General features: G+C 44.5%; 1 protein-coding gene across 1 annotated transcript in view; it reads left to right on the plus strand.

The window, feature by feature from the left end:
- DNAH2 (dynein axonemal heavy chain 2) overlaps positions 1 to 21965 on the plus strand; it is a 132965-nt gene that overhangs the window by 84036 nt on the left and 26964 nt on the right. The window contains exons 35-62 of the mRNA XM_069104179.1: positions 94 to 274; positions 1371 to 1498; positions 2001 to 2153; positions 2470 to 2595; positions 2805 to 3023; positions 3535 to 3652; positions 3821 to 3957; positions 4298 to 4435; positions 4553 to 4711; positions 7796 to 7948; positions 8208 to 8299; positions 8579 to 8777; positions 9093 to 9317; positions 10117 to 10221; positions 10837 to 11025; positions 11393 to 11478; positions 12060 to 12190; positions 12347 to 12496; positions 12921 to 13088; positions 13468 to 13628; positions 13892 to 14031; positions 14465 to 14597; positions 14744 to 14883; positions 17740 to 17950; positions 18679 to 18795; positions 19011 to 19152; positions 20051 to 20220; positions 20381 to 20497. Of these exons, the coding sequence (XP_068960280.1) occupies positions 94 to 274; positions 1371 to 1498; positions 2001 to 2153; positions 2470 to 2595; positions 2805 to 3023; positions 3535 to 3652; positions 3821 to 3957; positions 4298 to 4435; positions 4553 to 4711; positions 7796 to 7948; positions 8208 to 8299; positions 8579 to 8777; positions 9093 to 9317; positions 10117 to 10221; positions 10837 to 11025; positions 11393 to 11478; positions 12060 to 12190; positions 12347 to 12496; positions 12921 to 13088; positions 13468 to 13628; positions 13892 to 14031; positions 14465 to 14597; positions 14744 to 14883; positions 17740 to 17950; positions 18679 to 18795; positions 19011 to 19152; positions 20051 to 20220; positions 20381 to 20497 (4188 nt within the window). The remainder of the gene's footprint in view (positions 1 to 93; positions 275 to 1370; positions 1499 to 2000; positions 2154 to 2469; positions 2596 to 2804; positions 3024 to 3534; positions 3653 to 3820; positions 3958 to 4297; positions 4436 to 4552; positions 4712 to 7795; positions 7949 to 8207; positions 8300 to 8578; positions 8778 to 9092; positions 9318 to 10116; positions 10222 to 10836; positions 11026 to 11392; positions 11479 to 12059; positions 12191 to 12346; positions 12497 to 12920; positions 13089 to 13467; positions 13629 to 13891; positions 14032 to 14464; positions 14598 to 14743; positions 14884 to 17739; positions 17951 to 18678; positions 18796 to 19010; positions 19153 to 20050; positions 20221 to 20380; positions 20498 to 21965) is intronic.

Below are 21965 nucleotides of genomic sequence, written 5' to 3' on the forward strand. Positions count from 1 at the left end.
TCTTGGTGATAATTCTTTTTCCTCTACTAGCTTCTCTTTATTTCTGGGGACTATGAAGCTCCCTAATCCACTTGATTCTTCTCCCTTCTACAGACAGGAGCTTGGGGCTGCTTTGATGAATTTAATCGAATAAACATAGAGGTGCTGTCTGTCGTGGCCCAACAGATCCTCTCCATCCTCTCGGCCTTGGCAGCAGGCCTCACTCGATTCCTCTTTGAAGGTTTTGAAATCAATCTTGTCTGGTCCTGCGGGATCTTCATTACTATGAATCCTGGTGAGAGGGGAAATCAGTCTGGTCCTGTGGGATTTTCATTGCTATAAATTCTGGTTGAGGAAAGGGGAGAAGGAGGCTAGGAATTTCACAGGGCTTCTCTTAGAGGGTTTAGTGGTAGAGAGAAGGCAGGGTTGTCCCCACAAAAGTTCAAGGACCTGGACAAAAAATACTGTATTTCTCCCCATCTTTGAGCACACACTTCCTCTCCCCTTTTTTTCTTTGCTTTTTGGAGGGGGAGGGCAGGGCAATTGGGGTTAAATGACTTGCCCAAGGTCACATGGCTAGTAAGTGTGTCAAGTGTCTGAGGCCAGATTTGAACTCAGGTCCTCCTGACTCCAGGGCTGGTGCTCTATTCACTGTACCACCTAACCACCCCTCCTCCCTCCCCTTCTTATGAGCAAGCAAACATTTTTATCCAGGTAGTGTCAATTTAAAGGAATATCAAAGGCAGCTTTAGAGGAGGAAACATGCAGCCTGCTGGGGAAGGGGAATAGTCTCATTTTGTTTTGGTAGTGGGGAAGGGTTTTTTGGCTTAATTAAAGATGTATATGGGTATATCCACATACCCATGTACATATATATTTATGTGTATACATATATACATGTGTGTGTATCCTCAGATGTTTTTAGTAGAAACTAACAAATTACAACTTCCACCACTAGCTGTTCTCCTAAGCCACAACCCAGCTTCCAGGCTCTGTGGAAGTATTGGGTCCCCCAAAACACAGGGCCCATCAAGAGTGTACCCTAGGGACAGTTCTTGAAGAAGGCTCTGGGAAAGAGCAGAAATAGGAAAGGATTTGGGAACTAGAAGAAACAGATGGTTGGGATTGAAGTGAGGTTAAAACAGTAGATAGAGATGAAAAATGGCCAGGATTATAAAATAAAGGTTTGGGATCAAGGTTAAAGATAGGGGTCACAGGCAGAAGTGGAGAAAGAAGCAGGGAAGGAAGGGACAGAAATTATAGTGAGAACACAAGGCAAATAGAAACAGATGGAATCAGGTATGAGCTGGAGAAGGGAATAAATTTTGGTTGCTTATATGGTTAGGATTGGGGTAAGAGATGAGGCTGGATTGGGACCTACTCTGTTTCAGGCTATGCGGGTCGTACAGAGCTTCCTGACAACCTGAAGTCCATGTTCCGCCCCATATCCATGGTGGTTCCCGATTCCACTCTGATTGCAGAAATCATTCTGTTTGGGGAAGGTTTTGGTAACTGCAAGGTATCTAGCTCCTAACAGCACCCTTGATCTTGTAGTCTTATGGTTGTTACCTCCCTTTCAACTCTCATTCCTTGGCAGCACCACTCCCTGGGACATCTGGGCTTTGTGGTAGCTCCATCCCATGATGTTTTGGGGCATGCACCTACTATATGTACTTGGAGCAAGGAGGAGAACCCTACTCCCTAGTGATACCAAGAGTGTTTGACAGGCCTGGCCTGGCTCCTCCACTCACTGCTCTGCCAATAAGATCCTCCTCAATGAAAGGTCCCAGGAGTGGGGAACCTGTGGCCCTCTAGGTCCTCAAGTGCAGCCCTTTGACTGAATCCAAACTTCACAAACAAATCCCTTTAACAAAAGTCAAAGGGCTGCACTTGAGGACCTAGAGGCTGCAGGTTCCCCATCCCTTCCCCACTATACCACTATCTCTCTTTGTGTCATAGGGGATGGGACATACCTGTGTGTCAGGTCTTCTGGCTGTCTCTTCCCTGCCCCCCTCCCCCAGGTCCTGGCTAAGAAAGTGTATACACTGTACTCACTGGCTGTGCAGCAGCTTTCCAAGCAGGACCACTATGATTTTGGCCTTCGAGCCCTCACCTCTCTCCTGCGATTTGCTGGCAAGAAACGTCGACTGCAGCCTGATCTGGCTGATGAAGAGGTGAACCCTGCATACAGATGGTGCTTAAGTCTTACATAGGATTGACCCAAACCCCTCCCTCAGGAGTGTCTGTGACCTCCTCTGCAGGATTACTCACTCTGCCCCTCTCTTTAGTTCCACTGACCATTGACCTTTGGTTTCTCATCTTCCACTTCCTTGTCGCCCTAACAACTTTAACTTGACTTCTCGATCTCTCTGGTGTTCCCTGAGTCCATACTTATTACAGAGATCACCCTGACCTTTATTTAGATAGCAGGATTTAGGTCTCAGGTTTTTGTTTTCTCAGTGTAATGCTCCATCTACCCTCCTCTTTTAGGTGTTACTGCTTTCCATGAGGGACATGAACATTGCCAAGCTAACCTCAGTGGATGTGCCATTGTTTAATGCAATTGTGCAGGACCTTTTTCCCAATATTGAGCTTCCTGTCATTGACTACGGCAAGGTATTCTGCCTTATCACACCTTCCTGGGGATCAATAGAACCCCTCCCATACACACACCTCAACTAGAACTAGAGGAAAACTCTTTCCTGATGGTAAAAGCTTCACTTTGTCTCTAACTATGGTAGCCTAAGCCTCAGTGGACCTGTCATGACTTAATGATCATAGCCTTGATTTCATACCCATTATCCCATTTTTCTGCTTTTCCTCAGCTTCGTGAGACAATTGAGCTTGAACTTCGGGAGTTGGGGCTGCAGAACACACCATTCACCATGACCAAGGTTATCCAGTTGTATGAAACCAAGAATTCCCGCCATTCCTCCATGATTGTGGGCTGCACGGGCAGTGCCAAGACAGTCACCTGGCGTGTCCTGCAGGCATCTATGTCCTCTCTCTGCCGAGCTGGAGAGCCCAACTTCAACATTGTTAAGGTATGGAACTGGGGAAGTAGGACCAAGGGCTGATATCTAGGTAGCAGGTAGACAGTGGTACTTCAAGGGGAGTAAATATGGAGCTTGAGGGAAGTGGGCTTCAGGATGGAAGCAAGAGCTATGTAAAGAAAGTTAAGGGCTAGGAATTAGGATGCCTGGGGACAAATCATTTAGTCAATAAACTTAAACAAAAGTCAGTTAAGTTCCTACTGTGTATTAGGCACTGTGGAAGCAATGGGGATACAAAGATGAAAAACACTGAGTACTGTAAAGGAGCTCACAGTCTAATGGGGAGATAACTTGCAAATAATCAACAGAGGGAAGAGGCACCAGAATTAAAAGAGATTGGAAAGGGCTTTCTTATAGATGATAGGATTTTAGCTAGGACTTCAAGGAAGCCAAGAGACAGAGATAGTATGTCTCGTAGGTGAACTGGAAATGAAAGAATACCTGAAAAAAATGCACTCTTTAAACCAATTCTATTTTTCCTCTAAATCCTCCTGATTTTTAGGAGTTTCCTTTGAACCCTAAGGCAGTATCTCTAGGAGAGCTGTATGGTGAATATGACCTCAACACTAACGAGTGGACAGATGGTGTCTTGTCCAGCGTTATGCGGACTGCCTGTGCAGGTAATTGAAGAAGTTGGGAGCTGAATACTTTAGTTTCTAGAGGGGAGTGGTCTAGGAGCTTCCTACCTGGATCTGGAAACAGAATGGAGGGGCCATGCTTGGGAAGCATATGTCCTGGAGGGGAGTAAATGCTAGGTGAAAGACTCCTGTCCTCTCTCTCATGCAAAGATGAAAAGCCAGATGAGAAGTGGATCCTTTTTGATGGTCCAGTGGACACATTATGGATTGAGAGCATGAACTCTGTCATGGATGACAATAAGGTGCTGACCCTTATCAATGGAGAGCGTATCTCCATGCCTGAGCAGGTATGTGGATGCTTGGGACAATTGAGGAATAGAAATTTCATGGAAATAAGCAGGAACTTGGAGGTAGAATCCATAAGAGTCAAGAGACAATGGCTTGCACTTAGAGGAAGGATACTTAGATTTTAAAATCTTATGTATAGATATAGATATCTATCTATCTATATCTATATATATCTATATCTATATCTATCTATCTGTCTATCTATCTATCTATCTATCTATCTATCTATCTATCTATCTATCTATCTATCTATCTATCTATATATATATATATATATCCCTGACATTAGAGGCAGGAAGGCTGAGGGTAGGGTACCATGATGATTTGTTACAATCTTAGGTGTCCCTACTGTTTGAAGTGGAGAACTTGGCTGTGGCCTCTCCAGCTACTGTGTCTCGCTGTGGGATGGTTTTTACTGATTACGGTGACCTGGGATGGAAACCTTATGTTCAGTCCTGGCTAGAGAAGAGACCAAAGGTATGGGGAAAAAAAAACTTAGACAACAAAAAAAAAACTTGGGAAGTGGAAAGGGTCACACAAAAAAAGGAGGAATGGGCAAAACCAGAATTTCTTAATTATTTCCCTTAACTCTAGGGTGAGGTAGAGCCACTCCAACGAATGTTTGACAAATTCATCAACAAAACACTGACCTTTAAGAAGGAAAACTGCCAAGAATTGGTTGCTGTCCCTGAATACAGTGGTATCATTTCCCTCTGCAAACTCTTCTCAGCTCTAGCCACGCCAGAGAATGGGGTAAGAAGGTAGATTCCCCTGTCCACCATGCCTTACTCCATGTTAGCAAAAATTTCCCTGGGTGGGGAGGTGTAAGTTTGGAGCTAAATTTGGAAAGGAAGGGAGAGGTCTTTGGTAGACAGAGAGAGGAGGAAAAGGTGTTCTTGGTGGAAAAGAATGGTCTTCACACATATAGAGAGACAGGACTGAAGGAAGTCACTTACGGAGGATAGTAAGGGGATTAGTTTGGCTGGAGTAATGTAATCATGAAAGGGAGATGTTAAAAGGAGAGTCTGTAATGGGAGACGAGGAAACTAGACTAAGGAATTTGTTGTGAATGTTGTTGGGATTTGGGTATTGGTTTCCTGGGGATCTGACACTTGCCGAGACCACCCGAGATGGTGTCCACCTGGTACATGTGCAGACATCATCAGGTTGCTAAGATGGTGCCATCCACATGGAAGATGCCAGAGAACACATTCCAAGAGCATGGTGTGGACTGGAGCATGCCCGAACATTTTGTATTGATCTACCACCTGGTTGGGAGGAGCTTTTTTACCTCTGGTGGCATAACCAGAACTGTCTGCATCTTCAGAATGGCCTGAGTTGAATTAGAACCCCTTTGGGTTTTTGCTAAATTTATGTTTGAGACATTGAGGTGACTCCTTTACTCATAGTAATACTGATACCATGTGGTATGGGTGGAGGATCTTATGGCTTCCTTCCTCCTACCCACCAGGGCTATATTGGCCCTTCCCCCCCAAAAAGGGTATTTCTGAGAGTGAAGATGCCAACTGTCTCCCTGGCCATTTTGAAGATACTAACAATTATAGCAATGTAACTAATGAAAATAGTTCCTTTCGAGCACACGATAGGTCAACAGAAAATGTCTTCACATTCTCTCATCCTTGCATTTCTCCCAAAAGCAAGTCCCTAGTGTCTTCTTCCATATGGATGGTACCCTCTTGGCAAACAATACCTGCCCATGTGCCAGACAGATGTTGTCTCAGGTGATCTGAGCATGCACCAGACCCTCATTACATCAGAACATATGGTCCCCATGTGCCTCTCTCCCTATATGATCTGTGGTTTTTCATGATGGGGAGGGAATCTTTCTGCTGTTAACCACATGCTTCCCTCAAGGCCAATATGTTTCATTAGTCATAACTTTGGAAGTTATTTTCTACTCCTCCCCTTCCCCAATCTCTACAGTGGATATCCTGGGAGTTCCTGCATTTTATTAAGATCCTTAGTGACAGCAGTTATCTCCTTTCATATCACAAACATTATTTTGATATAAAAATATCATAAACATTCCCAAGTGGGTGTTGCAGTTTCCTCAGGCTATGGTATGCAAGGTGTTGGCAGTTATTCTTTCTCAAAGGATTCTTCCAGAGAACTCAGTCAGTGCGTCAGTAAGCACCTATTAAATACCTGCTGTGCTCTAAGTGTACTAAGAATACACAGAAAGGCAAAGTCCCTTCCCTCAAAGAGGTCAAAAGCGAGCATGGGAGACAACACACAAACAAATATGTACAAACAAGTTGTACATGGGATAAAGAGAAAATAATTAACTGTAGGTAAGCCACCGGAATTAAGAGGGATTGAGAAAGATTTCTTGTTGAAGGTGGGGTTTTAAGGAAACCAGGGGGCGGAGATGAGGATGGAGAGCATTCCAGGCATGGGGGACAGCCAGAGAAAATGCCTGGAGCTAAAAGATGACAAAAAGGAAGCCAGTGTCATTTGGATTAAAGAATACACGGTAGGGTATAAGGTGTAAGAAGACTGGAAAGGTGGGAGATGGTAGGGCAATAGGTTATGAAGGACTTTGAATGTCAAACAGAGAATTCTGCATTTGATCTTGGAGGTGATAGAAAGCCACTTTAGTATTCCAGGTCTGGGGTGATAAGGGCCAGTATCAGGGTGGTAGCAGTGTCAGAGGGAAGAAGGTGGGGTATTTGAGAGATGTGGAAAAGGTGAAATTGACAGACCTTGGCAACAGATTGGAAGAGGGCCTATGATTACCCCCAACCCTATGCCCCCACCTTCTCAGTATTGGCTGAGGAATTCACCAGGTCAGTTTTATCAATGTAAACCCATAGATACTCTGGGTAATGAGAAGTCATTTGGAGCTTCCTGAGCAAGGAAGTGAATATATTTTAGGGAATGAGTAAAGTTTCAGGCAAGATGAAAGCCAGGATTTAGATAAACCAAGCAATATGTTCTCCATTTTGCCTAATATTTTCTCTCACGCTTCACCTAAATAGCTTACTATGTATATATGTGTGTGTGTGTGTATCCATTGTCTGACTAGTTAGCTTAGATATACATGCATATCTACATAGGTATATGTACATGTCTACATAGATAATACATATGTATCTACATAGATATACTTGCATATCTACATAGATATACACTCTTACATTGTCTGGCTGACTGCTTAGTTGGCCAGCAGACTAAATTGAAGGTTTTGATCTTGTCACCTTAGTTCTGTCCCTTGACCATTGACTATACCCCTAGTCCTGCCTGGTTAGCTATCTCATAAATGTTGGTTAAAAGGGAGTCTGAATGAGAATGTGTGAATGACAGTACATTCATTCTCCTTTTAAGGCAAATCACGTAAACACTATTCTAGTGGTTGAGTGGTTTAGGGCTAAAAGACTCTGGAGACCTGGGTTCAGATCCTGGCTTGTTAGCTTCTTGACCAGGGGCTAATGCCAATCTGATATTCTGTTATAAAACAGAGATATTACTATTTGCACTTCCTACTTTACAAGTTGAAGTGAAGAACACTTTGTGAACCTTGAAATAACATGCAAGTGTGGATTGTATTATTGTGGGTTGAAAGAATCTATCTATATATGAAGGACAGAGCACATTCATTGGACAGGGGACTAAGATCCTCATACCAGAGTATCTTCTCAGATGCAAGGAGGGTTAGATGTGTCAGTCTAGAACTCACAGTTGTATGGTTTTACAAAGAGAACCTAGCAAGGAAGGAAACCTCTGTATCTATGTGACATGCTCTTCTTTCAGAGGTTGTTAGGTTAGGCAGGTCCCCTGATATCCCCTGTATCTCTAACACCATTTCTTTCCTCCTAGGTAAACCCAGCTGATGGTGAAAACTATACCACAATGGTGGAGATGAACTTTATATTCAGTCTTATTTGGACAGTGTGTGCATCTGTGGATGAGGAAAGCCGAAAGAAGATAGATAGTTTCCTCCGGGAGATTGAGGGCTCCTTTCCCAACAAGGTGAAAAATCCCAAGGACTCAAATGTCCTGTTTCAAAACATTCTGTTCTCCCTTCTCTGCACCCCCCCTAGACCTCTCATATATGCCCTACTTATGAGACTGCTTGAGAAGAAGTGTCTGACCTCCCAGTTCCTAGCTTTCAGCTTTCTCTTTCTTTGATCCCATAGTCTTTGAAATAGAATATGATCCCTAAAACTGAACCTGGGAAAGCTGGGGAGAGGGTTTTAGACCTGACAGATAACCTCTCTTTGGTTTCTAGGACACAGTGTTTGAGTACTTTGTGGACCCCAAGTTGAAGAATTGGATGACATTTGAGGAAAAGTTGCCCAAGAGTTGGCGGTATCCCCCAAAGTAAGGACAGGCTGAGGGATGGAGTGGGAAGGGCAAGACCTAGAGAGAAAGTGTGTTGACTAAAAGCAAAGATCAAGGACTAGAGAAGAGTGGTGGTTCCAAGACAAGGAGGCATACCTTGAAACACAAAATGGGCTCTCTAGAGTGAAGACATAACCCTGGGGCTTTACTTGGGGATGAGCTTAGTGATGTAGAGACTAGGGCCTGGAAATGAGTGAAACAAAGTAGAGTAAAGAGGGAAGAGAAATCAGAGTCTCAAACTAATTTCCTCTTTTCCAGTGCTCCCTTCTATAAGATCATGGTGCCCACTGTGGACACTGTCCGATACAACTACTTGGTGAGTGTCCTTGTAGCCAGCCAAAACCCAATCCTCTTAGTTGGTCCTGTGGGCACAGGCAAGACATCCATTGCTCAAAGCGTCCTGCAGGCCCTGCCCACCAGCCAGTGGGCTGTGCTCACCGTCAACATGTCGGCTCAGGTTAGTGGAAAACCCAGGCAGTCCAATTTAATTCAACAGACATTTACTAATTGCTTAGTATATTTGAGCCATTCTACTGGATACTGAGAGTACAAAGATGAAAAACCCCGCAGTCACTGCCCTCAAAGTTAGTCTAATTAAGAAAATAATTCATGTTAGAATGAGATAACTGCACAGGAAAGATCCTTAGGATCTCCAAACTCTTATTTTCCTCAGAGACTTAGGCCTATCAGCCCTTGGATCTCCTCTGCACCAACAGCCTAGCTTTCTTCTCTGTTTGGCACCCCAGTCCTCTATCCTAAGTTTTTCCCACAGACTACATCCAACAATGTGCAAAGCATCATTGAAAGCCGTGTGGAGAAGCGAACAAAAGGTGTATATGTACCATTTGGAGGCAAGAGTATGATCACCTTCATGGATGACCTGAACATGCCAGCCAAGGATGCATTTGGCTCTCAGCCGCCCTTGGAGCTACTGCGCCTCTGGATTGACTATGGCTTCTGGTATGACCGGGGCAAACAGACCATTAAGCACATCAAAGTGAGTATCCTAGGGCCTTGATGCTAATGCCTCCAGATCTCCACCATCTCTCTAGTCTCTGCTCCATCCCAGGACTCCACTGCTTAGCTCCTTAACCCTGTTCCTCCTCTATACCTAAGGGTCCTTCCCTCAGAATATCCCTTTCTAGGACCTAAGTATCTACCCCTTAAGCTATTAACTTTCTCCTCTCAGAGACCAAGGAACCCTAATCTTCAGCTTTCACTCCCTTCCCAGTTCTCTCAATCTAATCTATTTCTCCAATTACTATTCTCCCAGAATAGTCTTCCTCGTTCCTGCCAATATCCAAGGGTCCTTTATCTCCTCCTTTGATCCTTCTTTTGCCCTGTTGTCTACCTCCCATCACCTGGGTGGTCAACTCCAAGGTATCAGGTGGAATTATCCACTTGTTAACTAAACAAAAGAAAGAATGGACCTTCTTCTCTTCAAAACCCCAGGCAGCTTACTTTCTGTTCCTCCTTTTCTTCTGGTATTGAGACTCAACTTTCTTTTTCATCCCTCACTTAACAAAGGAAAATTGGCTTTATCCTAATTCTCTCTAGTATCCAAGTTCAAATACTCATATAGTAAATCTCCTTTCTTCATTTTGTTCTCCCTTCATATTTCATTACTCTTTCCTGTTCCCATTCTGTCTCTTCACTTCCTATCCCTCTCTGACTTCCTCCCCTACCACCTTTTTTTTCCTTTTCTTACTTCGCTTCAAATTCCTTCCTCCTCCATTCCCAAAGTTTCTCTCTCTCACACACATACCCTCCTTCTTCCTTCATCTTTCCTACACCAGGACATGTTCCTGATGGCTGCCATGGGACCTCCAGGGGGCGGAAGGACGGTCATATCCTCGAGGCTTCAGAGTAGATTCCATCTCATCAACATGACTTTTCCCACAGTGAGGGAGTTTTTGGAGTCTTGGGGTGAGGGAGGGGAGGGGAACAGATGACGGGGAAAGGAAAAGGTGAAGTGCTAAACTGTTACAGCCTGTTGGAAGCAGCTGGCAGGAGGATGGCCTTGAGCCCTGTAGTTAGTGGAGAGTGAAAGCCAGACCAAAGAGCAACTGAGAAAGCTGGGAAGAGTTGCATGCTGGGACTTAGAGTGTGTAAGGGTTTGGATGGTTGTCTGATGGCCTTTGTAGTGCCCTGAAGCTACAAGGGCTTCATGCTGAGAACTGTTGTAGACAGGGATTTGTAGTCCCAGGAGGAGGGAGTAGTTCCATTGAACTGCCCCTCAGCACTGGTGATCATAGATAGGCTCAAAGATAGAGAGTGGGAGGGTCTGCAGAAGCCATCAAGTGTTACCCCATCATTTTGAGTGACATGCCCACGGTCACCAGGTAACATGTAGCAGAGCCAGCTTTGGAAACCAGGTCTCCTGACTCCAGATCCCAAACTAATTAAATCCACTCTCCTGTGATGAGATGGGGAAGGTGGGAACAGGAAGAATGGGGCCAAGAAGATCAGACAGGTGGGGAAAGAATGACACAGGGATCAATACTCTGTATCTTTAGGAATCCCAGATTCTCCGTATCTTTGGTACCATGATCAATCAGAAGCTTCAGGACTTTGAGGAAGAGGTAAAGCCCATTGGAAATGTGGTGACTGAAGCCACCTTAGAAGTTTACAACACCGTGGTACAACGTTTCCTTCCCACACCTGCCAAGATTCATTACCTCTTCAACCTTCGAGATATTTCTAAGGTGAAAATCAACCTTTCCCTCTTAAAACGTGACTCTGATGCTACTGCATCAGACCCATTAAAGTGGACCAAATTAACCAAAAGATCTCTTCCACTTTACTCCAGAGGACTGAACTCAGTTTATCCCATCCCTTTTTCCTTTCTGATCCACTGTTTATCCCTAGAAGCAGTTAGGTGAGATAATATTTGTAAAATGATTTGCAAATCTTAAACCAACTCCCTATCTGTCTTGTATTTCAAATCCCAGTTGGCCATTTTTGCGGCAGCTAGATGGTACAGTGCATTGAGCGTTAGCATTAGCATTGTGCTTAGCACAGTGCCTGGCTTTTAATAAATGTCTGATCCTTGTATCCACATCCTCCCAATAGGTATTCCAGGGCATGCTTAGAGCCAACAAGGCCTTCCATGATACCAAGTCCAGCATCACCCGACTCTGGATCCATGAGTGTTTCAGGTGAGATGTTCCACCCCGAAATCCAATCAAAGTCTTCCTCAGCTCTAGCCCTGGTCCCCAGTCCTAGTCTTGTTATTTCTATCACATCTTCTGTATCCTTCTCTAAATCCCCATTCCTTCGTATCTCTATCTTCTTATTCCTTTCCCCATCCCTACTCTATTCCCCATATCTTACTGTTCCCGGATCTTGTTCCACTCTCCCCTGCTTATATGCATTTGCACCGGACATCCCCAGTGCCTGGAACGAAAACCTCTGTCCTGTCTCTGTCTCTTGAAATTGTTCCTTTCCTTCCAGGCTCAGATCAGGTGCCACTTCCTTTAGGAAGCCTCTCTGATCCTCCCTAGTTAGAAGTAATGCCTCTTTATATCTCTTAGGCCACACAGCCTTTTCCATGCACTTAATTTCTAACTTATTTTATAGTTATTTGTGTACATTTCACCTCTCCCTACTAGATTATAAACTCTTTGAGGGAGTTTTTAATTTTTGTATCCACAGCACCTAGCACAGTGTCCTGCAGTTTATCCCCCATTTCTATTGTCTTCTTAACCTCCTCCCCCATATTCTAACTCCTTCCCAACAGAGTGTTCTCTGATCGCCTAGTGGATACAACAGACACTGAGGCCTTTGTGAGCATCCTGAATGAAAAACTCGGAACTTTCTTTGACCTCACCTTCCATAACCTTTGTCCTAGCAAGCGCCCACCCATTTTTGGTGAGTTGGGAGTCTGTGGGTGCTGGAATTTTGAGGGGACACAGGGATCACAGTGAAAGCTGGGGACTAGATTCTGTTCCCTTCAGTCATAGACTAGTGGCTGAGGGGAGAGGAAGGGAGGACCAGGCACAGAGGTTCTGTTTTCCCTTTGCTTAGGAGACTTCATGAGGGAGCCCAAGGTATATGAAGACCTGGTGGATCTGACATTACTTAAGACAGCCATGGAGACTGCACTGGACGAGTACAACTTGTCCCCTGGGGTTGTGCAGATACAACTGGTGCTTTTCCGTGAGGCTATCGAACACAGTGAGCTTTCCCCTTTTCCATCCTTATCAGTGTAGGGGAAGGGGATTTCCTTCTTTTCATCCCTCTAACTAGAATCCATAAACTTCTATTCTCTTCCTGGACCTGGGTTGCTCTGGGGGCAGAAGTTAGTTTTTTCACTGGATGTAGGACCTAGTGAATATGGTAAACTCCCCAGTTGGTCAAAAAAAAAGTATTTTGGAACTAGCTGCTGTACTGCTCTGGATGAGGAGAGAACAGTAGGAATGTGAGTATCTGGAGAATGTGCCCTTTCATAATTGAGGTCACCTTCTTGACCTTGCTTAAGCCTTGCCCTACGTAAGTCTCTTAGTGGTCTCTACACCAGATTCAGGCATCCCTCTTTATCAGATGAGACATGGAGAATTTAACAGTTATTGAATGTGTGGTTCTTTCAACATCTTCACAGTCACACGGATAGTGCGGGTCATTGGACAGCCTCGAGGTAACATGCTGTTGGTGGGAATTGGAGGCAGTGGGCGCCAGAGCCTTGCCCGTTTGGCGTCCTCTATCTGCGAGTACATTACCTTCCAGATTGAAGTTACCAAGTACTACCGAAAGCAGGAGTTCCGGGAGGGTGAGGTTGCTGGGGAGTTGAGTCTTGGGAATAAGAAAGACCTTAGGCTTGAGGGACTGGTTGCCTGGTTTCTTGAGAGGAAGAAGGGGTTGGAGTGAGGATTGTTGGGAACTAGGGAAACAGGTGATACCTTCAACCCTGAGTTAGGTAAGGGCAGAGTAAAGATAACCAGAAGCTGCTAGTGGGAAGGGTTAGAATTCTGGGTCCCAGTACAGAAATGAGGGTAAATCTATCACCTTTTTCTATCCTCTACTGATACGTGATTTGGGGTCAGTCCTCTCTATTACTAGATTCCCTGTCACCCTACAGGTAGTTCATGGTAGAAGACTGAGAATGCTGTGTTGTAATCTCTCCCATTTGCTTCCTTCCCCATGCACAGATATCAAGCGTCTCTACCACCAGGCTGGAGTAGAACTGAAGGCCACCTCCTTCCTTTTTGTGGACACCCAGATTGCTGACGAGTCATTCCTGGAGGACATTAACAACATTCTCAGTTCGGGCGAGGTCCCCAACCTCTACAAAAGTGATGAGTTTGAGGAGGTGTTAACCTATTCCCCATTTCTTACCAGCCAAACTCACCTCCCCCACATACACCTGACCCTACAATAAATAAAATGCTAGCTGTGCCATCATTTCTTTACCTGGTGCAGATAGGTGGTCAGGCTGTTCTTTCTCATCCCCTTTTTCCTGAAAGAAACTCTGCTAGGCTTCCCTGCTGCCTTACTAGAGTCCGTACCATTTTGCTTTCCTCCCTGGCTTCCTTGGTGCCTGCCCTTGTGACTCTACCGTGGCTTCTTCTGTAGATCCAGAGACAGATCATAGACCAGGCAAAGCAGGAGCAGGTGTCTGAGACCTCAGATAGTCTCTTTGCCTACCTCATTGAGCGTGTGAGGAACAATCTGCATATTGTACTTTGCCTTAGTCCTGTGGGGGACCCCTTCAGGTAAGTCCCTTCCCTGTCCTTTCTGTGAGTCTCATGCCCCCTCTTTGAGGCCCCTCCCTTGATTCCTGCTTTCTCTTGAGGCCCACTTGTCTTGTCCCTGGTTCTTCTGACAGATCCCTTTCCTTCAAATAGACCTCATCACCTTTCAGATCATTAGATTCTTAGAAGCACCAGAAACTGGGAAGGAGAGAGTTGAGTGAAGGTCTGGGGCCAAGGTTGGCATGGGAGGGGTGATTTAAGACAGCATGGTCCCTGAAATAAGCAAAGACTGAGAAAGAAGAACTAGAAGCCTGAGGACTTAATATGTACCTGGTTACCTCAGGGAAATGGCTACATTTATATACATGTGTAAAGCCAGGGACGGGGAGAATAACCAAGGGTTGGGGAAGCCAGGGTTGGACCTTTGAGTTGTTTCACTGCCCCTTACCCTTAGGAACTGGATCAGACAATACCCAGCCCTGGTGAACTGTACAACCATCAACTGGTTCTCTGAGTGGCCCCAGGAGGCCCTGCTGGAGGTAGCCGAGAAATACCTCATGGGTGTGGACCTTGGGACTGAGGAAAATGTGAGAATTCTCTTACTTATAACAGTATCCCTAATGACCTCTGTGCCTTCTTCCACTTCTAGACCCTGTTGTCTGAGCTCTTCCTTCCTCTTTGAGGCTTCCTGCCCTTCCTGTCCCCCCTCACATCCTACTTCTACTGCCCTTAGATCCACAAGAAGGTTGCGCAGATTTTCGTCACTATGCACTGGTCGGTGGCCCGCTACTCCCAGAAGATGCTGTTGGAGCTTCGAAGACACAACTATGTCACCCCCACCAACTACTTGGAGCTCGTTTCTGGATACAAAAAGTATGAAGACATGGAGTAGTTAAAAAGATCTGTATATGTGAGACAGGAAATTGGCAGAGATGTTGAAAAAAGTACTGAGGAACAGAGGGGTGAATTGAGGAAGAGGGTTCAGTTCTTTAGCTCATGACAGAGATCAAGGCTCATAATCTATTAAATAATTCATTCATTCATTCTTCTATGTATTTTTAACTTTGACTTCCAAATTCTCTCCTCTTCTTCCAGCACCTCCCCCACCCATTGAAAAGGAAAGCAATATACGATACTCATTATACATGTGAAGTCATGGAAAACATTCCCATATTAGCCATGTTGCAAAAAAAAAAGAAAACAAGAAAAATAGAGAGTGAAAAAAGTATGCTTCACTCTGTAACCAGAGTTTATCAGTTTTCTCTCTCGAAGTGGATAGCATTTTTTGTCAGCCTCCTAATTTTCTAAATGTGTTCCTCAGTCTTGACCCCACTCCAACATTTGATTGGCTCTTTCCATTCTCTGGACTTATGTTTTAGAGTCTCTTTCAGACCATGATACACCTTTGAAAGTCAGAATTTACTCAGCTGCTTTCTACCTCCATATCCAGCTGTCTGCCTGTCTAATTCCTATTTCTAACTGAATATGTTGTATCTATATTATTTATGCCATGACTGTGACACTTAATAGCTGTGTGACAATGGGCAAATCACCTAACTCCTCTGAAACTGTCTTCTTTGCTATACAGTGAAGATAGTAGTTGTACTACGTACATCATGAGGAGAGTATATTTTAAACTGTGAAGTGCCACAGAAGTGAGTTGTTAATCCCATTCATTTAACATTTATATATTGATCAGTACTATCAGTGATAAGACAACAAATACTGCGCTTGATACTGAGGAAAATATTAAATATGGGCTCTGAACTTGAGGTAGTTATAAATGTGAAAAGGTTTTTTTAATGAATAAAAGATAGTATATAATATCACAAATTCCCAGGGCTAGAAAGTCCCTCAGAGGTCACTTAGCACAATCTGTACCTTCACAGATTAGAGGACATTGCTCCAGCTGCCTCACTGGGATGGTAACTAGATTTCCCTCATCTTCCTTGATGCCTGCCTTAGCCACATTCTGACTCTACCCTGGCTTCTTCCCCACTATCCCCAGCAAATAGAAAACCTTCAGTAACCAGGAATCCATCACCTCTTGAGGCCACCTGTTCCATTCTTGGACTCCCTAGTTGTTAGGATTTTTTTTTCTCACATACAGCTAAGATTTGCATCTTTTCACATTCTACCCCAGTGTTCCATCCATCCATCCATCCGTGCATGCATGCATGCATACATACGTGTCATCCACCTTGCCTCTTTACCTTAAAGACCCCCAGGCCTTATCATCTACCCTACAGCTGAATCCTCCTACATGTATTGTCTCCCCTGATTAGACTGTGAACTCTTTGAGAACAATGATCATCTTGCTTTTCTATTAATATCCCTAGTATTTAGCATAGGAAGAGCTTAACAAATTCCATTCCAGACATATCTAACTGTAATTCTCGTTTTAGTGCTCTAGCTTTAGTTCTTCTGTTCATAAAACAGCCTCTTGCACCTCTCAGAGAAGGCATGGCTTTTGGACTTGGAATAATTAATTAAGTGCCAAGTGAGTCCTGTAGACAATTAAGCGTTCTCTAAGAGTTCAAAAGGAGAGACTACTCTCAGTTGGAGTGGTCATGGGAAGTAAGTTTCATAGAGTAGGAGAATATTATAGGCAAAGGCTATAGAGTGAACAAAGGAACAACTGATTAGACCAGCCATGCATGGTAAAGCAGAGGCTTCGTGGCACTATCTGTAGTCACTAAACCACTCTGGGCCAGTTTATTCATCTGTGAAAGTTGTACTGGGTGACCTAAGAACACCCTTAGACCTATGAGGTCCCTGTATCTCTAAGATTCTATGATTCTGTTAGAGAATAGGAGAAGATAAAGTTGGAGATGAAGGTCAGTTTCCAATTGTGTAAGGACCTTGGAATACCATGCTAAAGATTTCAGACTATAGTTAATACTGAGATTTTTAAAATTTTATTTAGCAAGAATGTTGTAGGATGAAAATAGTATTCTAAGGAAATTACTCCAGTAGTGCTCGGGATAAATTGAAAAGAATAGATTGGAAGGCTATGGTAGTAATTCAGTCATAACATGATAATCCAGGTATGAGTCTGAATTGATGAGATGGCAATAGGAATAGAAGGAAAGTTACAAATTCAAGCAGCATCTCCAACAAAGAATTGATGGGACTTGATGGTTGGCTATGGAAGGAGAAGGAAGAGTCAAGAAAGGAAGGTTTTAGGAATAAATGATGAGAGCACTGGCCCTGGAGTCAGGAGGACCTGAGTTCAAATCTGGCCTCAGACACTTAACACACACACACACATACACACTAGCCGTGTGACCTTGGACAAGTCACTGAACCCCAATTGGGGTTGGAACCTTCCCCCTCCAAAAAAAAAAAGCAAAGAATGAATGATGAATGCTATTGAAAGAAATAGATACATGCATTCCCAGGCATCCTCATGCCTTTTTTTTTTAACCATATTTAACACTATGTCTACTTTTCCCTCCTGTTATCCCCAAAATAGTAGAGGGGACTGAGGAAATGCAGAACATCACTACACAGTAAGGTTATCTTTAGAGTACCCCCAAATGGTTTGATGAACTGGTGGGGAAATAGTGCTTTGGATCCAACCACCTCTCTGAAATTTATATTGGCTGAGGCCAAGGAATACCAGCTTCCTGTTCCCTTTTTTCTGGGATACCCAATGCTAGCCTGTCACCAGATCTTTTCAGGAGGACAAGCTCCCTCTTATGACCATACCACTACTCTGCTCCTTAGATTACTGGCAGAGAAGAAGCAGGAACTATTAGACCAAGCTAATAAGCTTCGGACTGGACTGTTTAAGATTGATGAAACTCGGGAGAAGGTGCAAGTGATGTCATTGGAGCTTGAGGAGGCCAAGCAAAAAGTGGCAGAGTTCCAGAAACAGTGTGAAGAATACCTGGTTATCATTGTACAGCAGAAGCGAGAAGCTGATGAGCAGCAAAAGGTTTGGGAGGGGCAATTGCCCCTGTCCCTGCCCCTTCAGTTCAACTTAGGGCAATAGGTGTGCGTGTTTACCTGACTGCAGAAATAATTAAGGTATGGTCTCAGTCCCTTCAAGTAGGAAAGGTAGGATAAGCCCATAAATAGTTGTATTCAAATTAATATTATAAGAAAGTTACAGAGTACAGTAAGAAGTCTGGTGAAGGGAAGTATTGCTTTTGGTTGGAGAAGTCTTATTCCTGGGGAATCCTGATGAAAAGGAACACTATTTCCTGCATTTGCCTAGGCTTTACTTTTGAATCCTCTTTAGGAATTTGTAATATGGATGACTTGACCATTCCTTGGAGGATGGCCCTGGTTTCCATGGTCCTTGTGGAAGTTTGGTGGGGTTAGGTGGGAAGGGAGCTCATCACTATATGATGGAATGTCCCCTTACTGTCTGCCTTGAAGGCCTCCCAGCACCTTTGTTCCTTTTGAAACTCACAAAGTTGCCTGGACACTTACATCTTGGGATGGAATCCCAATCCCATCCCATTTAGGGTACTTTAGGAAAGAACAAACACAAAGAAGACAGAGGCAGCTAAGTGTTCCTGTCTGTGGGGAGAGGTCAAGTGGGAGACAGGGCAATTCCTCCATTGTTGTACATTCTCTCAAATTTATTTCCTGCCCAGCCACCTTACCAACTTGGAGAAGGGTGCAGAGCCAAGAGCCTTGCTTTTTCTCTGCCCCTAGGCTGTGACAGCTAATAGTGAGAAGATTGCAGTGGAGGAAGTCAAGTGCAAAGCATTGGCAGAAAACGCCCAGAAGGACCTGGAGGAGGCATTGCCTGCACTGGAGGAAGCCATGAGGGTACCCAGGAGTGTGCTTGGGAGGGGGAAAAACCCCCCTAAAAAATACTTGGGTGGAGGTGGGGCAAAGGGTGGCTGTTGCTAATACTCCCTGTTAACACTCAGCAGCCCTGCCCCAAGTCTAGTCCTTGAGTGAGTATGAGTGGTGGAGCTCTCAGCTAGGTCCCACTCAATAAACTGACCTTCCAGCCTGCTGAACTGATCTTTACCTCTTAGGCTCTAGAATCCCTGAACAAGAAGGACATTGGAGAGATCAAATCATATGGACGGCCACCCACCCAAGTGGAAACAGTGATGCAGGCTGTTATGATCCTTCGTGGGAATGAGCCCACCTGGGCAGAGGCCAAAAGGCAGCTAGGTAAAGGGCCAGGCCAAAGGTTGCTGAATGCATGGCTTGGAGTGTGGGTTGCTTGAGTGAGGGCAGAAAGATGACAAGAGACCATCAGTCAACTAACATTTATTTATCACCTGCTTACTCTGCTCCAGGCATGGGAGACATGTTAACAACTATGTACAAATAAGCTATGTACAGGAGAAATTGGAAGGAATTAGAGGGAAGGCCCCAGGATTAAGGGGGATCAGGAAAGGCTTCTTAGAAAAGGTAGGACTTTAGCTGAGACTTGAAGGAACCAGGGAAACTAAGAAGCAGAGATTATGAAGATAAGAGTATCAGGCATAGGGGACAGCCAGTGAAAATGGAGCATTTTGTGCCAGGAGAAGCAAGGAGGCCAGTGCCACTGGATTGCAGAGTATTTGAAGGGAATAAAATGTAAGAAGATTGGACAGGTAGAAGGAGGCCAGATGAGGAAAGGCTTTAACAGCTAAACCGAAGATTTTATATTTGATACTGGGAGTAATAGGGAGCCACTGGAATTGATAGTATAGAGAGGTGATGTGATCATTGTGCTTTAGAAAGATCAGTTTGGTATCTTCGTAGAAGATGGACGGTAGTGGGGAAGAGACTTGAGGCAGAGAAACAAAACAGCAGGCTATTGGGGTAGTTCAGGTATGAGGTGGTGAGGGCCTGCAGCAGAGTGGTGGCAGTGTTAGAGAGAAGGGAACATAGAGGAGAGATGTTACAAAGGCAGAAACTTCAAGACTTGGCAACTGATTAGATATAGGGTGGGGGCAGGGGGGGGCAGAAGGAGAAGAACACAGAGTGACAGAGGTACTGATCCCAGGGTCAAGACTTTGGGGGTGGGGGGAGGAGAGTACATTTGGCCAGATCCTCTGGCCAAGATTCCTTCTTCCCAAAGGGGAACAGAACTTCATCAAGTCACTGATCAACTTTGACAAAGACAACATCTCAGATAAAGTACTGAAGAAGATTGGCGCATTTTGTGCCCAGCCTGACTTCCAGCCTGACATCATTGGCCGAGTCTCTCTTGCTGCCAAATCTCTCTGTATGTGGGTCCGGGCCATGGAGGTAAAGTCAGGACTGGGGAAGAGGAGGGAAAAAGAGAGAGGCTAGAGGGAGAAGGAAGTGATGGAAAGACTTGGCAGAAGAGAGAACTGGGAGAAGCAAAGACAGGGGGAAAAGGGGAATGAGCTATGGGTGGGTAAGCATGAATGATTGCTTCCCTTAGCTGTATGGGCGTCTCTATCGGGTGGTGGAACCTAAGAGGGCGAGAATGAATGCTGCCCTGGCCCAGCTACAGGAGAAGCAAGCAGCACTAGCTGAAGCCCAGGAGAAGCTTCGAGAGGTCAGTACAGCTCTTCTCACCTTACCCACAAAGTCTGTTTCTCCCCATCTAACCCCCATTTGCCCCATAGCCCCTGCCTCTGCCCCCACACCCTTAGTTTGGATCCATCTCTGATCTAGGTTGTTTCAGCAGACTGATCGTTGTAATGCTACGGAGAGTCAAGAATGGATCCCCATTAGGGAGGGCTTTAATAGGGATTAATTCAGAAGTTACCTGTGGATAATCCAATAATTATATAATTACATCAAAATGTGAACCTAAGAACCGGGAACCTCCTTAGGAGTTATTTACACTTAATTAGAAGACTCCTAAGCAATCCTGGCAGTCAGATGCATTGGCTTCCCTTCTTCCTGACAAATGTAGCTAGTGGAATGATTGGCCCTGCCAAGGACCTTAGAACTCATGTGGTACAATTCATTTTATAGATGATGAAACTAAAGCCTCGAGGTGAAATGATTGCCAGAGGCCACAGGGCTATTCGTGGGCTTGGTGCTTCTGACTCCAAAGCCAAAGTTTTTTTGAGGACACCACATTATCTCAAACGTCTCTTCCTATCCTCTCCTATCCTGGATGCCTGCTCTGCTGGGAGTATAATAATCTCCACTGGCATTCTGTCATGTCTCTGCTTATGGGTTCACTTGGGCCATTTGGGTGGAAATAAAAAGAAAGGATCAAAAAAATTGAGGGCATTCACCGTGAGCTCCTTCACCCTTTTGCTTCATCTCTAAATCCTTTGACATTATCTCCCTTTGTATTCTCCATTCCCTAAATCTCTTATATTGAAGTAGCCCTTCTCCTTGTTGAGACCAGTCCATCAGCAAGTGCCTTTGATTCTATCCCTTACTGTCTTCTCCAGCAAATTTCTTCTTCAATCACGTACCCTCCTGCTCCTCTAATCTTTAATCTCTCTTGATCTACTGGTTCCTTACCTGCTGCATTTAAATATGGCCAGTTTCTTTCATTCTTAAAAAAATCTTCAATAGATACCTCCCCCCCACACCCTCTCAAGGCATTGTCTCATATGTTTCCTCCTTTGACCAAACTCTTGGAGAAAGCTCTCTATACTGATTACTTTCACTTCTCTTCTCACTCTGAAACCCTTTGTAGACTGTCTCAATAATCTCACTCTGCTGAGACTGCTCACCAATAATCTCTTTAATTTTTTACATTTTAAATAATATTTTCCGCCAATTACATGTTAAAACAATTTTTAACATTTTTTAAAGTTTTGAGTTTCAAATTCTGTCCCTTCCTCCCCCCTTCCTGAGATAACAAGCAGTCTTCCAGCAGTCTCTTAATGGACAAAACTGATGGTCTTTTCTCCTTCATCTTTCTTGACCTCTCTGCTACATTCGACACTACTGGCCACCTCTCCTCATGGACTCTCTCTCTTCTCTAGGTTTTTGTGACCCAGTTGTTTCCAACAATGAGTACAACTCAGTGAGTACAGCTCATTGCAATGAGTACA

Source organism: Petaurus breviceps, unplaced genomic scaffold, assembly GCF_028583685.1.
Source record: "Petaurus breviceps papuanus isolate PSGF00001 unplaced genomic scaffold, PetGlider_PUasm1.0 673, whole genome shotgun sequence".
Taxonomy (NCBI): domain Eukaryota; kingdom Metazoa; phylum Chordata; class Mammalia; order Diprotodontia; family Petauridae; genus Petaurus; species Petaurus breviceps.